At 36.1% G+C, this 16,693-nt stretch overlaps 1 protein-coding gene across 1 annotated transcript in view; it reads right to left on the reverse strand.

The window, feature by feature from the left end:
• FLT3 (fms related receptor tyrosine kinase 3) overlaps positions 1 to 16,693 on the reverse strand; it is a 97,812-nt gene that overhangs the window by 33,445 nt on the left and 47,674 nt on the right. The window contains exons 6-9 of the mRNA XM_007495258.3: positions 10,738 to 10,865; positions 9,859 to 9,998; positions 9,606 to 9,759; positions 7,903 to 8,068 (exon numbers count right to left, since the gene is read on the reverse strand). Of these exons, the coding sequence (XP_007495320.1) occupies positions 7,903 to 8,068; positions 9,606 to 9,759; positions 9,859 to 9,998; positions 10,738 to 10,865 (588 nt within the window). The remainder of the gene's footprint in view (positions 1 to 7,902; positions 8,069 to 9,605; positions 9,760 to 9,858; positions 9,999 to 10,737; positions 10,866 to 16,693) is intronic.

Genomic DNA, 16,693 nt, shown 5'->3' on the forward strand with positions numbered 1-16,693 from the left:
GTGGTTGTGAAAAAAGGGATTTATAAAACTTGTGAAATATATATTGATATAAAAGTTCAACAAGCATTTAAATTCCTATTATGTACAAGGCATTGTGAGTTATTATCTAAAGTTTGCATTTCCTCCATGATCCAGCACAGTGTAGTAGGTACATTATAAATATTTGCTGAATTGAATTGAATGAACACACACACACACAAAAGAATACTAAGAGACAAATCAAATTAAATCAATTCCTGGTGTGAATTTTCCTTTCAGGCATTTGGTCTATCTTTCTGGGGCCCTATGGAAGGGGCCACATTTACCATGATTCTCTTCCCTGCTGCTCCAAAGTGCCCTATTCTCTTACTCCACTTCTTTCTTTGCAAAGGGGTTCTGTCTGGGTAGTGCTTACGCCATATCAAAACCACCACTCCAGTCTTAGTGGTGTGTGGTATGACGCCAGGCATGCAATTCTACATCAAGGAAACTTTCCATCCTCTTATCCCTGGCAAAAAATAATCATCTAAAAAATAGCATCAACCCTCTGCACACAATCAAATCACATAGGGTACTTTACTGTTTTGTTGTCTTTCATCTTCCCCACCATTCCTCTACCTTTTATCATGACTGAGCTTAGCACAAGATGACTCTTGTCTTTCTAATATCTTGTCTTCCTGAACCTCCCCTGGGATTTTTAAGGGGACTAACCAATTAGGTTGTTGGTATTTTCAAAGCCTCAATTTTCCCCTGGGGTCTTTCCTAAACCTGGCCATCTAGCAGTAGGCATGAGATCAGGAAATTCGAGTTGAAGGTGAAAGAATATCTTTGTGACTAAGAAAATGTATTGTTGTTCCAGCTATGAAAAGGTTTTCTCCTTTTTATGATCAAAACAGGTCATTTTTACTTTTCCTTTGGTGACTTAGAGAATTGCTAAGAGAGGTTGGGAGCTTTTCTGGTGGTTCACAAGGTAATTTTAGCATAAAGCAATGAATGACTTATTCAAAGAGCAAAGAATTATCAAAGGCCCATCAGAATTGAGAGAATAATAGAGAAGACATTCAGGAAGCTGAGAGCTTCTGAAATAGGAGAACTAAGAGCTGACAAGTTCGTAGGCAGTTTTACACAGAACCAAAAGACATATGATCAGGAAGCCAGGGAGTGATTCTATCTCTATCCACCTCTTGATTCAGAGAGGCTAATTGAATGTAGTTGGCTCAGGTCTAACTTGAGCTGTTTAAGTTTCTCCTCTGGGTTAGACAGAGTTAATAGAGTGAGACTGGTACTTCCCTCTGACTTTCTACTCTATTTTGCTCAACAGGTGATTGCCCCCATTCTTTACTCCATTTCTGAGGAGGTAGATTTGCAGAGCTCCAACTAATAATTGGTTAGCAAAACATGACAAACACAGTGAAAAGATAGCACATTTAGTTGTTGTTTTTTTAAAAACTCTTACCTTCCATCTTGGAATCAATATTGTGTATTGGTTAAATACATACATATTGTGTATTGGTTAAATACATAAAAATCAAGGGTAACTTTGATGAAAATATGAAAAGGGAACTAGTGGTTTTTCACAAATAAATTTCTATAGTAGAATATATTTTCATAGTGGCACAATTAAATGAAAAGGGCAGAGAATATAAGATCTCACTGAGTTTCATGATTATTGAGTATTTTTAAAAATTTTATTCAGTAGATGAAACAAAGCCTTAAAGGCTCTCCTTCAATGAGTTCTCTCATAGGCAGATGTTAAGAATACATGAGATTCTTTAACAAATACATCAAGAGAACTTTGACTAGTGCTCCTGTGATTATCAGTATTAAGTGAAGTACAAAACAAGCTCAACAAAGATGTTTGTCACTACTGTAGAGGATGTGCAGCTCAAATGGAAGCCAGATTCTTTATAACTGGTAAGGGTTTCAGCTACTCCTCTATGTAGATGATATTGTACAGATTGCATCAAGCCCCTGAACAATACAGAATAGTATTCACTTTTAATTCTTTAGATACCACAGTGTTCCATGACATAGAGCAAGGAGAAAATATCAGCATTAAAAAGATGGGCTTTTGTTGAGGGAGAAGTCTGAAGTCATTAAAGCAAACATGCAATTTCTAAAGGCAATACAACCTTGCTTAATACACTTTTCCTATTTACTACTGGGCCCAAATAATTGACTATTTGCAATGACTATTCATGGCCCAAAGGATGAGCCATATATGATATCCATTGAATGGCTTGTCACAATATGGACTAGAACAATCTTAATCCATTTGATTTTTCTTTTGTGAATTCTGACACTCAGCAATTTGGGATGGTTTTAGATCTCACCCAGATGGCTCTTCAAGGTACTAGAATTCTTGATGAAAACCCTTAGAGCAATCCATAGGTAAGAGCATTTGGGGGCCTTCATCATCACTATGAGGAATCCTCTGTGTTGGATGTCTTTCTGCAGATCAACAAACACCTTTGATGTTTCCTCCTGTTGCAATTCAGTTGATTTGAAAGATCAAGGGTGGAGGCAGCCGGGTGGCTCAGTGGATTGAGAGTCAGACCTAGAGATGGGAGGTCTTGGGTTCAAATCCGGTCTGACACTTCCCAGCTGTGTGACCCCGGGCAAGTCACTTAACCCCCATTGCCTAGCCCTTACCACTTTTCTGCCTTGGAGTCAATACACCGTATTGATTCTAAGACACATGGTAAAATGGTATGGATTGGGGAATTGAGGTAAAAGGTCAATCAGAAAGAAGAGACTGAGAAAGTGGATAAAATTAACTTAGGCAGAGAGAGAGAGAGAGAGAGAGAGAGAGAGAGAGAGAGAGAGAGAGAGAGAGAGAGAGAGAACTGTAGGATGAAAGAACTGTGATCCAGTAGATCAGAACATGGGAAAGGCTATTCCACTCTGGCCAGGGAGGTTAGAAATTCATACAGAAAGAAAAAAAGCTTAAATGCTTATTCAGTGTTCAGGGGAACTACATAGAAGGGCTCTAACTTTGACTTAAATATAGAAATAATATGGAGACAAGAAGGGAAAGTAGACTTCTCAAGATGTCAAAGGACAAAGACCTGAGCAGGTACCAAGCAACAACAACAACAACAACAACAACATGGGAAGTGTAAGACTCTGGGAACTGGACAAAAGGTTCCAGGACTGGGGAAAGCCCTCAGAATGATATCCCCCTAAAATGGATGTGGATATATAAATATATATATACTTATAATTTGCTTACAAGTATATAGTTTATAACTTGAGGTGCCTCACAGTATAATAGGTTATTTTATGTACCCTAAGTGAGTAGGATATAGCTAATCATGCACTACTGAAAAGGAGTATGAAGAAGAATTACATTCATAAAGACTGAGAACAGCTGCCTCTGGTGATGCAGCAAAGTGATAACATTCTGATCAAGGAAGCTCATCTTGGTGTGCTTCTTGCATTTCATCTTTCCTCCTTTAACTAGAAGTTCAAAGTTTGTCTCTTCCAGAAAACCTTTCTTTATTAATCCATAAAACAAATTCTCTTTACCTCATTACCCCAATCTGTAAATGCACCTTCGACATATTTCCATAATTATATATCACTGATTACATGCTTTTATCTTCATCAATTCTAGGAGATTGTGTGATCGCTAAAGAAAGATTATGTCTGCTTATGTATATCCCATGCCCTTGTTAATACATTATTATTTTATGCAGAGGAAAACATATGATTTATCACATGTTCATTTGGGTATATGTTTTGGGGTTGGAGTTTTATGGGATTGTTCACTTACAAGAATAAATAATATGGAGATTAAAAATAAAATATAATACTTTATTATTTTCCCCATCAGCATCCAATTGATATGTTTGTCAACTTACAAGAACTGAAGTAATTTAGGCAACAAGGTATAGGGGAAAGAGTATTGACTCTAAAGTCATAGTACCTGGGTTCAAGTTCCATTTTTGATTCTTATTACTTATACTCTTAGGTTTTATCATCTTGGACCTCAGTTTCCTCAACTGTAAGAGGAAATAACCAGGCTAGATGGCCTCTGAACTCTCTTCCAGAGGAGCTATGATGCCTATGAAATGAAATTTATTCAAGGTACAGTAGGTCCAAGTGATATTGCATAGATGATTACATTGTAGCATCATTCTAAATAGTTTTGACTCCTGAGTCAGGGATGAATTAACTTTTGTGCTCCTGATGAAGTGCACAAACCTCAGAAATTTTATAAACTAACAGAATAGGCATCTAAATCTTTGAAACACCATTCATCACACACTGATTTAACAAGCATGGGGCAGAATGTCGGGACCTCTGGAAAGTTATAATTTAATCAAGTATAAACAAAGTAAGTATTCAAAGAAAGGTCAAACTCAATTAACTTTAGTATGATATTTTGAGGAAATAACTGGTAAAATCAGAGAAGTGAATCTTTGAAGGTAAGGAAGTTGTCAAAAGCTTCAGAGCAGTTAAATTGTGCTAGGATATTTAACTATCATAACATCAATGGCAATTTAAAAGATGATTTATTATTGGGTTCAATCAGATTAGAAAAGTTCGTAGGCAGCATAACGGAGAAGCAAAGCCTCTGATAGATAATAGAACTAAGAACACAAAACAATGAAGATTTTAGCACATCACCCAAAGATTAGGAAGCCAGCATATAATTACATCTTTATGAGCTTTATGAGCTTCTAATGACACTGAATATCATCTGGCTGAAGGGGCTTCCCTCATTAGCCTATGCTGAGCATCTCTTGTGTGCTAGGCACTGTACAAAGACATGAGCAAACTCTAAAATTCTAGAAATTTGAAATTCTTTGTAGATCTATTTAAACTTCCCATTAACTATTAAAGTTTAAAAAAGCCTCAGAGATCATGTAATTCAACTCCCTCCTCTTTTGCAAATAAGGACATTGGCCTAGAAAAGGGACTTGTCCAAGATCACACAGTTAATGTGCTGCTGAAACACCAGTCTGGAATGTAGTCCCTCCTTATTATTCTCTTAAAATCTCTCTTTTCCTTCAAAACTTAGTTCAGGCATTGTCTTCTGAATTAAGTCTTTTCTACTCCCCTTCACTATTAATGTCTTTTTATTCTATAATAACTTACATTTATTTTGTATATATTTATATTTGTACAAATTTTCTCCCCAGATAGAATGTAAGGGACTATTTCCCTTCTGCCCTTGTATTCTCAGCTCCTGTCACAGAATCTGGCACTTAATAAATAAATGCTTGTCGATTGACAGATAGTAATGAAACCCAAAAGTCTTTTGACTCTCATTCCACTAGGTCACACTACCTTTCTTCTGTGAGTTATATGTGATATAGAACTTCAGGATGGTATTTTTAATGTTGTTCCCCACATGTTGTTCCCTGCATGTTTTTACATAGTTCTTGATTATATTTCAGGGAAGAAGAAGAGGGAAGTTGCTACAATATGGAGGAAAACCGCCTATTGCTTGTGGTTATAAATGCTATACCTAAAATAGAGTTCCTTTTCTCCTGATGCTTTTATATGATGCCATTGCCCTGGACCATTATTAAGGCAATTTTCAAACTCTACTTCATAATTTAACTGAAAAATATAGTACTACAAAATAGAAGATAATATTACTACAAAAGCTTATATGGGTTTTCCTGCCAAACCAGAGAGGAAAAACAAAATATCCATAACACTTTAAAAGAAAATCAAGGCTGAACATCAAATAAGAAGGTAGTTTGAAAAGCAGGAGAGGATGGAGGTAGCTAAGTGATAATAATAAAAAAAGTGACATTTTATGCTTCATTTTTTCTGGCTTTGAAAGATGCCATAGCATCCCTACATTTTACAGGTTCATTAAAAGCCAAATTTCTGAGAGATAAACAAGTTTCTCAATCACAAATCAAAAACATTGCACCGAGTTAAAAATACTTACATTGGTCAAAAGGAAATTTTATTACAGAATTATTTAAAACATCTCTCCACCACTATTAGTTCACATGAATGTCAGCAAGATATACGCCAAGTTGTGTGAAGGATCATGGGACTGAGACCTTCAAGAGCATTGAGCTTGATTGACTCTTTCATTTTACAGATGAAGCAAAGGACAGGAAAGATGAAGAGATTTGCCATATATCATGTGTGTTGTAAGAAGCAACACCTGGTCTTTTGAACTCAAATCCAATGCTCATCCTCTATACTGCCCTGCCTCTAAGATAACTAAAATTTTCTTGACTTTTAATTTATATGATTTTTCTACTACTTCAAGTTCTCTATTTCATGTTCTTGCTACATAAACAAGGTAGCTGGTTGCAATGAGATCATTGCAGAGAAAAGGTTGGCAATCTAGGTGGTCAAAGAGGACCTTCTGATCAGTCATTACCACAACACCTGCAGCTAACAAGAGCTATCACAGTCTGCAGAATAAGTCCTGTAACACTTCTCTCTTCCAAGAGATGGTAACTGTCTCCCCAGATAGGAAGGAGACTTAAAAAAAATCTTTTTAAACCCCTTTTTAAAAAAATCTTTTAACTGACACCATTTATATTTTCACTTCTGAAAACATCTCTACCTTCAACCCCAGTGAGACCTTTCCTTGTAATAAAGATTTGAAAATAAATATTTAAAAAACAACAACAGTTCAGCAAAAGCAAAACTTATACACTAACCACAGTTGGATGAAATATGCAATATTCCACACCCCCAATCCCTCAGATCTCTAATGAAGGGAGGGAAGTCACATAACTTTCAAAGAAAAAGTTGCTTTCTTTTGCTTTAGAGAATGGTGTTTATGGCTAGGATGTAATCCCCATTGGAATTGATAGTTTCATTGGGTTTATTTATCACATACTGCATGCTTTACTGCCTTGCAAATGGGTGACGTTTGGTCATCAGGGAGCCCAGAGGAGAGGGATTCTTCAAAGAGCAGCGTACATCTATCCCCACCATAATAAAAGCAATGCAAGGAACATACTCTATGAAAAATGAGCCAGCATCACCTTTGTATTTGAAGGAGAGCACATTAAAACATTTTAAAACAGAGAACAAATTTCAAGGGGCTCAGCTCAACCTTGATCTGTAGTGATATGTCATTTGCCCAGAAGTAAAAGCATAAACACCACTGCCATTCAATACCTAATTTTCATACCACAAAACCATAGCTAGACACTCATGAAGGGGTTGTGACATAATGGCTAAGGGAAGGTGTAAGGGAGGAGGAATCAAATATTCCTAAACTCCCTGTGCTAAGAGTTAGAATGTAGTTGCAGAACTATGCAGATTCAACTTAAAAAAGAACCTAGCTTCTGCATTTGCTCTTATTTCTGAATAATTTGAAAACTTTGTTTCACGGGTTGAAACTTATGCTAGCACACCTAAATGCAATGTTCCCCACGTATATTTTCCTGTTTTAGGAGTTTTACTTCCTCAGTAGTCTGAAAATATTCTAAAGGAGATTTGCCGCACAGGAATCTCAAAACCCTCAGAGCATTGAGCTGCATGTGACCTCCTATGGCATATTATGCTGCCTGTTGTCCCTTTGTTCTTATTAATATGTGAAGAGAAATAAAGATGTCAATAGTGGGAGTTTAATCATGATATAAATGAAAACCAAACAAAACTTGAATTTGAGACCAGCACAGTAGAAGAGTCATAGAATATTTGAGCTTAAAGGAGGAATCATGGAATGCACCCCACAAATAAGAGAGAAATTTTGTGATTCAGACTATGCAAAAGAAATCTACCCAAACTGGGGATCTTCAGAATTGCTTTCACAACTCTAATAGGTATCTATTTTAGGTATTTTAGCTGTCAGCCTTCAATTTCTAATGAATAAGAATTTATATCAACTGAATAAACTTTGATACTGCATACCATAAATCTTCCTAAAGCTGCCAAAGAAACAGAATCATAATGCCAATTATAACAGCAATTAGTTTATTGTCTCACCTGAATCCATTCTTGAGACTTTGTTTACAAGGAACTGACTTTTGAGAAAAGGTCCATGTGCAAACAACTTGTGGATATGCTTTAAACTGTACTGAGAAGCAAAATTCTTCATGTTCATCAATTTCATAATCTTTACTTAAGTTGGAAGCATTTATAAATCCTTTTTCTGTAAAAAAATAAAAGAATATGCATTTCTTTTATTTATATGGTTAAGAAAAGTATACAGACACATGCTGGGACTAGTAGATTTATATTTTTTGTTCATAATTTGAGAGCAAGGGAATTCATAGGAGGGCAGTTTATGGGTGACGCCTGCTAGTCCAAAGTGGCATATATCTTTCTAATTTGTCTCATTTCTGATCCACAATTCCAAATCTGTGACCCAAGTGAGCTGTCTCTTTCCATTTCACACTCACAGGTATAAACTTAGGGATTATATGGATCAGATGGGTGGAAGAATGAAAACTACATAAAGGAAAGAACTATTTCATTTTTGGTTTTATATTTCCAGAGTCCTATGTGCATGGTAGACATGTAATAATTGGTTGAATTGAAGAGCCAAGGAATGTGCAATCTAGCCAGTAGTATTTTAAAATTTTAATTTTTGATGAAAAGTTCTTCTTTATCAGCAGTAAGGAAATTTCCATATTTGTTTGCATTTTATTCTAGTTCAATGTTGAACCTGTAATAAGGGATTATTTGAATGGTAAATGATAACTAAAGATCAGAGCGGTTATCTTCTTCTTTCCTCCCTTCCTCCCTTCTTCCTCCCTCCCTCCCTTTTTCCTCCCTTCACCCTCTCTTCTTCCCTCCCCTTCCTGATGATTCTTCTATTGCTTTCTTTAAATCAACCCAGGGTGAGTTTTATAACTTCTCAAATAAAATACTCTTTCTCTTCTCTAAATTAAGTAAGGGGTTTATTGGGGAAGAAAGGAAAGAGGGTTTGGGGCTTCCCTAATACTAGAATAAGTCTTAGGTTGGAGGATGGTGGATTATAGTTCAATTTGGGAAAATGGGCTGACAGGTCTGGAAGTTCAGGCACTATCACAACAGAGAAATCAGAAAGAGCTGAACCTTTGTCCTTCTTTCTTTCTGTCTCCAAACCAAGAGACCCATCTCCTTTCTGTCTTCAAGGCTAAAGCCTTCATACTTCAGTTGGTCTGATCCCCTTCTTCCAACAGTTTCTTCCGGTCAGATTTCAAACAGAATGTTCTCGTTTGAATGACAGGTCATCAGTCCCAGCTACTCCAGCTCCTGCTGCAAACCATTCCCAATTTCTCACTTCCACAAACCTTAACTTGAAACACTTCAAAGTGAATCAGAGCACAGCAAAACCAATTTGGCCAGGAGTAAAGGAATGACAACTTTAACTCCAACTTGCTCTGAATCCCTGGGACAGTTCCTTCATCTTGCTTCTCACTGTTCTCTTTCTTTTCACTATTCCCACCAACTTCCCTTGTTTGGGATAACCAGGGACATATCAAAGGAATGTTTTAATTTTAACTAATTAATGTCTAACTATGGCCCTAAATTAATTAAATGGGCCCTGTAGAAAACTAAACTAATCCATCTACTATTTCTGCTTTTGTGAAACTCACATCAAGTTGCAAGAAAGATTCTTAGTGGCTTTTGTGGACACATTCAAAATACTACAATCAATGAATGAGAACACAATTAGAGGTTGTGTTGGAAACATGACTTACCTAAAACAGTAACCAAAGCTGATTGATTGGGATGCTTTGATGAGGCACAAGTATAACACCCAGTATCACTTCTTCCTACTGATGCCACAAAAGCAAACAGAATCCGAATCATAGTCCTGTTAGTTGAATAGGTGCTCATCTTAAAAAGGTTTTCCTAGATTTTAATTAAACAAGGTTGTAATTTAGTGTTTTCCAGTTAAACTGACCATGTTATTACACTTATTTTGTCATAATATGAGCTTGACTTATTTACCTCTTTTAATGTCCTGTTTTCTAATTTCCAGGCAAGCCTGAATTCATAGTTTTCATAAATAGCTTTGCATCTTATCAACAAAGGTTCCCCTTCCTTAATGAATAATTGTGGTAAAGTTGATCCAGGGTTTTGATTTAGATCTGGGAAATGAAGATATCAGAAGTAAGAAAGGGAAGAAAGATTTTTCCCTCCCAAAATATCAGAACTTTTTGAAAGACGGTCTGACATCAAGACTCAACCACCTCTCGTCACTTTTTTTTTTCTTCCAGACCTGTGATTTCACTGGTGTAGGAAATTACCAGTTAGGAAATTGCCTTAGCCAATTCAGATGACAGATGGGCAACTGTTCTGCCACTCATTTTCTTAGAGAAGTCCCTGGTGTGCTGAGAGGTTAAGTCCCTTGCCCAGCATCACATTGTGAGTCACTTAGGACTTGAATTCAGGTTGTTGTGACTCTGAGAGCCACTCTTTATCCAATGGGCCATGCTACCTCCTTTTAGCAAGGAATAGTTGGTTTTTCCCAAGACCTGTGTGAGTATCCCATTATGAAGGAAACATTTACAATATTCCCAATGTGTTCTTTATCTATTTCATGGGTTGCCTTAGACAAGAAATTCACCTACTGATCAATTTTCTGGTGAAGACCTTCTCTGTACTTAGCAAGACTAGTTCTTGAGCAACACAATTCCATGAAACAAAGTATAATATCAGCATTTATTTTTGAGAAGGTAAAGATAATTATTAGACTTCTGAAGATAAACAAGAGTCTAAGAAATGTCATTTTGGTCCTGACCTAGATTATTTTCTAAGCAATAGTCATGTCCAGATATAATCAACTCAGCCCCCTATACAGAAAAGCTAATCTTAATTCAGAGTTACCTAGTGTATATAGCTTTGTGCATTTCTCGCCCAAGTCATTTCTTGCACAACACCATATGTCTGTTCCAAATAAATCATCAAGTACTCTTTCCTTCCTTCTAATGACCACTTGACTTTCTCTTTGGCAGCTGCAATTAAAAAACAAATAGCATTTGAACAAACCTATAAGAAAAATCCAACTGAATATATAAGAGAAGGAGAAAGTTAAATATTTACTCATTGATCAATGTAATAAAATAAGGAACATAAAAGAAATCACAAATTCTCAGTATTGGGAGAGATTTCAAAATTCACCAGATCCAACCTATACCTAAATAGGAATTAGCTCCACAATTTCCCTGATGAGTGATCATTCATTTTTCATTTAACTGTTTCCATATGTAAGGAAGATATTCTTTAAAACAGTATGAAATTCAGCACAAGAGTTATGAGTGATCTAGGTGCCATTCTTATTGGTCTCAGAAACTAGGTAGCATTATGTAACATTTGGGGTTTAGACCAGAAGTTCATGTGCTTTTTTTTGCTTAGGTACCCACCCATAACATGTATGTTATCAAATGTGCATCTGTAAAATAAAGAAGGAGGAAGAAAAATAAGAAGAACCATTACTGGCCCTCCTACTTTTGAAAATGGTAAATACAACAGCCACATATGTCACATTCACAAAATGCTTGAAGATTTACAAAGTACTTTCCCATGATATCTTTTAGACCAACTTCTTAATTTTAATCTCTTTTCTTGCTTTAAATATTTTTCTAACAAGCAATGCATTGATTTATTTTTTTTTTTTACAGAAATCTAGACCATTCATCTTCATTGTCATCTGTTAAATTTAATTTGGTTTCAATAAAAGTTTTCCTTCAAGGACCATTAACTACTTTCCTTTTTCATTTTCTTTTTTGATTGTTAATTGTTGGTTTAAATATTTTTAATCACTAAATCAAACTTTAAATTCTCTTTCTCCACTTATATTTTTTCCAATCTTTTTATTTAATTGATAAAACTTTTAAAAAATAAATTTAATTTTTTTAGACAATTTAGAACATTATTCCTTGGTAACAAGAATCATATTCTTTCCCTCCCCCCAACCCTTCCCATAGCTGACATGCGATTCCACATGCGATTCCACACATGTGTCCTTGATCAGAACCTATTTCCATGTTGTTAATATTTGTACTAGGATGTTCATTTAGAGTCTATATACCAATCATATCCCCTCAACCCATGTAATCATGCAGTTATTTTTCTTCTGTGTTTCTACTCCCGTAGTTTTTCCTCTGAATATGGATAGTATTCTTTCTTATAGATCCCTCTGGGTTGTTCAGGATCACTGCATTGCCACTAATGGATAAGTCCATTATATTTGATTGTACCACAGTGTATCAGTCTCTGTGTACAATGCTCTTCTGGTTCTGCTCCTCTCACTCTGCATCAATTCCTGGAGGTCATTCCAGTTCACGTGGAATTCCTCCAATTTATTATTCCTTTGAGCACAATAGTATTCCACCACCAACATATACCACAATTTGTTCAGCCATTCCCCAATTGAAGGGCATACCCTTATTTTCCAATTTATTGCCACCACAAAGAGTGCAGCTATGAATATTCTTGTACAAGTCTTTTTCCTTATTTTCTCTTTGGGGTATAAACCCAGCAGTGGTATGGCTGGATCAAAGGGCAGATAGTCTTTTAGTGCCCTTTGGGCATAGTTCAAATTGCCCTCCAGAATGGTTGGATCAATTCACAACTCCACCAGCAATGCATTAATGTCCCAACTTTGCCACATCCTTTCCAGCATTCATTACTTTCCATTGCTGTCATTAGCCAATCTTCTAGGTCTGAGGTGATGCCTCAGAGTTGTTTTGATTTGCATCTCTCTGATTAGAAAAGATTTAGAACACTCATGTGCTTATTAATAGTTTTGATTTTTTTGTACAATTGATTTAGCTCTTTATAAATTTGAGTAATTAGACCTTTGTCAGAGGTTTTGGTTATGAAAATTGTTTCCCAATTTGTTGCTTCCCTTCTAACTTTGTTTGCATTGGTTTTACTTGTACAAAAACCTTTTAATTTAATGTAATCAAAATTATTTATTTTACATTTTGTGATTTTTTTTCTAGATCTTGCTTGGTTTTAAAATTTTTCTTTTCCCAAAGATCTGACATGTATACTATTCTGTGTTCACCTAATTTACTTATAGTTTCCTTCTTTATATTCAAATCATTCACCCATTCTGAGTTTATCTTGGTGTAGGGGGTGAGGTGTTGATCCAAACCTAATCTCTCCCATACTGTCTTCCAATTTTCCCTCCAGTTTTTATCAAGTAGTGGATTTTTGTGTCAAGAGCTGGGATCTTTGGGCTTACCATAGATTTTCTTGCTGAGGTCTCTTACCCCAAGTCTATTCCACTGATCCTCCTTTCTGTCTCTTAGCTAGTTCCAAATTGTTTTCATAACCACTACTACTGCTTTATAGTATAGTTTGAGATCTGGGACTACAAGGCCACCTTCCTTTGAATTTTTTTTTTCATGATTTACCTGGATATCCTTGATATTTTGTTCTTCCAAATGAACTTTGTTGTGTTTTTTTTTTTTCTAATTCAGGAAAAAGTTTTTGGTAGTTCAATGAGTATGTCACTAAATAAGTAAATTAATTTGGATAGGATTGTTTTTCTCCACTTATTATCATCCACATTTATCTCAAAATCAAATCTGTTTTTTCTCTTGCAAAAGCTGTTGGATCTATTTATCTATCTACAAAAACTTTGTATTCTTAATTATAGACAATGACAGACTTAAAGAGTTATATACTAATTTTGTTAATAATCTATTGTTCCATCTGTATGAAGTTCCTTAACAATTGGTCAGGATCTTTTCTATTGTGTATTGTTATCAGTGAATTCTCTGAGGGCTTCCTGATTTTTTAATATCCTTTTGCATTTAGTCACAACATTTAAGTTTTCAGCATACATAATTTCTGGATCTAGTCTCATGCTTTTAAGACACAAATACCCTTTCTTGTCCAATTTTGCCATTTTATTCCATCTTGTTTAGGTAAGTAGATAGATTGTTGTGTCCCTTCTGTGGGTATTCCCTCATACTGGTACATATAGAAAACCCTCTATGCCTTCTCATCCTATACAATTCTTCTATATATCTTTCCTCTTTGGGCTCAATCTCTAAATCTTTATAGTCTTTTCCTTCTAAACCATAGTCACATTCCTTTCCTGGAAATTTACTCTGTTTCTGTAGCCTCTTCACCCAAGTTTATATCGCCCCTGCAGACCTCTTTATCTTATGGGTTGATTCTTCCCAGAACTTCCCTTTCAAGGAAAGAGGGCAAGTCAGCTATGTTTGTATTACTCTCGGGACTCCACTCCGAATTCTCTGAACTTTTGCTGTATGCTAGAACAATCTATGCACCCTGAAAGTTCTCTCTGCCCCTTCAACTCCTTCCTTTGAATATTTGGTTCCTTTCAAAACTTCCATTTTAAGGAAAGTGCCCAGTTAATCCATTTATTCATTCCTCTGGGCTCAATTTCTGACTTCCCATGTGTTCTCTACCATGCTCTCTCCTCCTTTTATGTATTGTCTTCCTCCATTAAAATATAAGCTCTCTGAAGTCAGCAATTGTCTTCCTTTTTACTTGTTTTTGTATCCCCAGCACTTAGCAGAGTGCCTGGCACATAGTAAGCACTTAATAAATGCATATTGAATTGTTATTAATTCTTTGATTCTTTTCACATTTTAGAAGAATCAATACCTGGTTGGTCTAGAGAACCGCACCTAGACTATTATCCTTCCTTCCCCCTACATGGCCAAACTACTTCCAGCTCTGTTTATAAATGTCCTTAGTGATATCTTTGTGCCACTTCTCATGTGCAAATCATTCTTGATCATATTCCTACATAAACCAACTATCTGTCTTTTTATTCCTCTGTGAGCTCCTTGGAAGCAATGGGCAGTTCTCTTTTTCTCTTCTCCCTTTTTTGGGGGGAGGGGGGATAGGGGTTATTATTCTAGCACTTAGCACAGCACCTGCACATATGGGTGCTTAATAAATGTTTGTTGCCTGACTGATTAAAAAAAAAACAACACAACCCTTACTTTCTCTCCTAAAACTGAAACTAAGTAGTAGTTCCAAGGCAGAAGAATGGTAAGGGCTAGACTGACTTGCCCAGGATCACACAATTAGGAAGTGTCTGAGGTCACATTGGATCCCAGAATTGTCCATCTCCAGGTCATCTAGTTGTCCTTCTGACTAAATGCTTTTTCATTTACCAACAATTTTGAATTTTTTTTTGAGATAATGACATTCCATGATCTCTGGCCATAAAGGAGAGAAGAAAAGGAATAAGCATTCATATTATGCCTGCCCTATTCCAGGCACTGATTGTATTAAACGATTTACAAATATTATCCCATGAGATCTTTACAATTACTCTTTAAGGTAAGTGCTGTTATTACCCTCACTTTACAGTTGAGAAAACTGAAGCAGACAGAAGTTAAGTGACTTGCCCAGGATAAATTTGAATTCAGGCCATCCTGATTCCAAGCCCAGTTATTCACTCTGCCCCCTAACTGATTTAAGGCAAGAATGATTAATGATTAAAAGTCGGGCTTTTATTGATACAAGTGCCTTAAGAAATTTAAGCAATTTAATTTTCCCTTCTGATTCAAATCTGAGCCCATAGCAGCCACTGTTTATAGGACACTCATATATGTATACTAAAGGACTGTATAAATGTAGAAACATGTTTCTCATGTGCTTTCTTTTAAAGTTCCTTACATCTGGCTGCAATCTATCTTTCTAGCATCATTATAAATTACTATTCTTCCCATAAGGCATTCCATCTTCTATCTCCACATCTGTGTCTTGACCATCCTCATGCTTGGAGTGTACAGGAAGGCTTTTCTAAGTTCCCTAAAATTGCTAGTAGCCTTCTGCCCCAATGACTTTGCATTTGATTACTTTATATTTAGTCTCTATGTACTTATTTATGTAGATATTATCTCCCTTTATGAAATAAGCTTCTTGAGAACAAGGATTGTCATACTTCTGGTATTTGTGTCCTCAGCAACTAGCATAATGCATGGCAATTTGTAGGCATTTAATAACTGTTGTTTGATTTATCAGTAAGGATGGTAAGCCAGATCACTTTCAAATGACTGTAGGTTTCATTGAGGTGTCCTTGTAACGTCCATGACTCAATGTAATTACTATACAATCATCTGTAAATAAGAACACTTGGAGAACTTTGCTATTGAAAAGGATTCTTTCCTCTCTTTGAACTCTATGCAGGATATCCTCCATGACACTGGTAATATTTTCTACTTTTATGCCTTGTTGCATGCTGATTTTTAGTAAATCTTTGGGGAATAAGTGATCTCTAGAGTCACCTATATTGTAAAACACTGTGGTTTTAAAATATGAACAAGAGACATTTTATTTCAAAGGAAAGCTTTTAATGAGAGAGGCATCTAGGAGACTCAGTGACTAGAGTACCAGGCCTGGAGTCAAGAAGTTCTGGGTTCAAATCTAGCCTTAGATACTTCCTAGCTGTATGACCCTGAGCAAGTCACTTAACTCTGTTTGTCTAGCTCTTGCCCTTTTGTCTTAGAATCATTGGTAGGACAGAAAGTAAAAAATGTCTCTAATGAGAACAAACTGTTTTGGGCCTTCATTGCAGGCAGGATGGTCACCAGAAGCTTTACTGGAGCAAAGTTGGCCAGGGCTCTCACTTGTATTCTACCTTTTTCAATTGGCACATGCTGATTTAGAAGTATGGCCTCATCATGAGCCACTGGTGCTAAATAAAAGATGTAGTTTTCATCAGGTTGGTCTAAATTATCTTCAGAGATACCACTTCAGTGGTTGAATACTCTGGACACTCTACAATTGCATCCTGTACATCTGTTTGATCTAACCTAAAAAGAGATACTACTGAATGCCTGAA

Source organism: Monodelphis domestica, chromosome 4 (assembly GCF_027887165.1).
Source record: "Monodelphis domestica isolate mMonDom1 chromosome 4, mMonDom1.pri, whole genome shotgun sequence".
In the NCBI taxonomy this organism is placed as follows: domain Eukaryota; kingdom Metazoa; phylum Chordata; class Mammalia; order Didelphimorphia; family Didelphidae; genus Monodelphis; species Monodelphis domestica.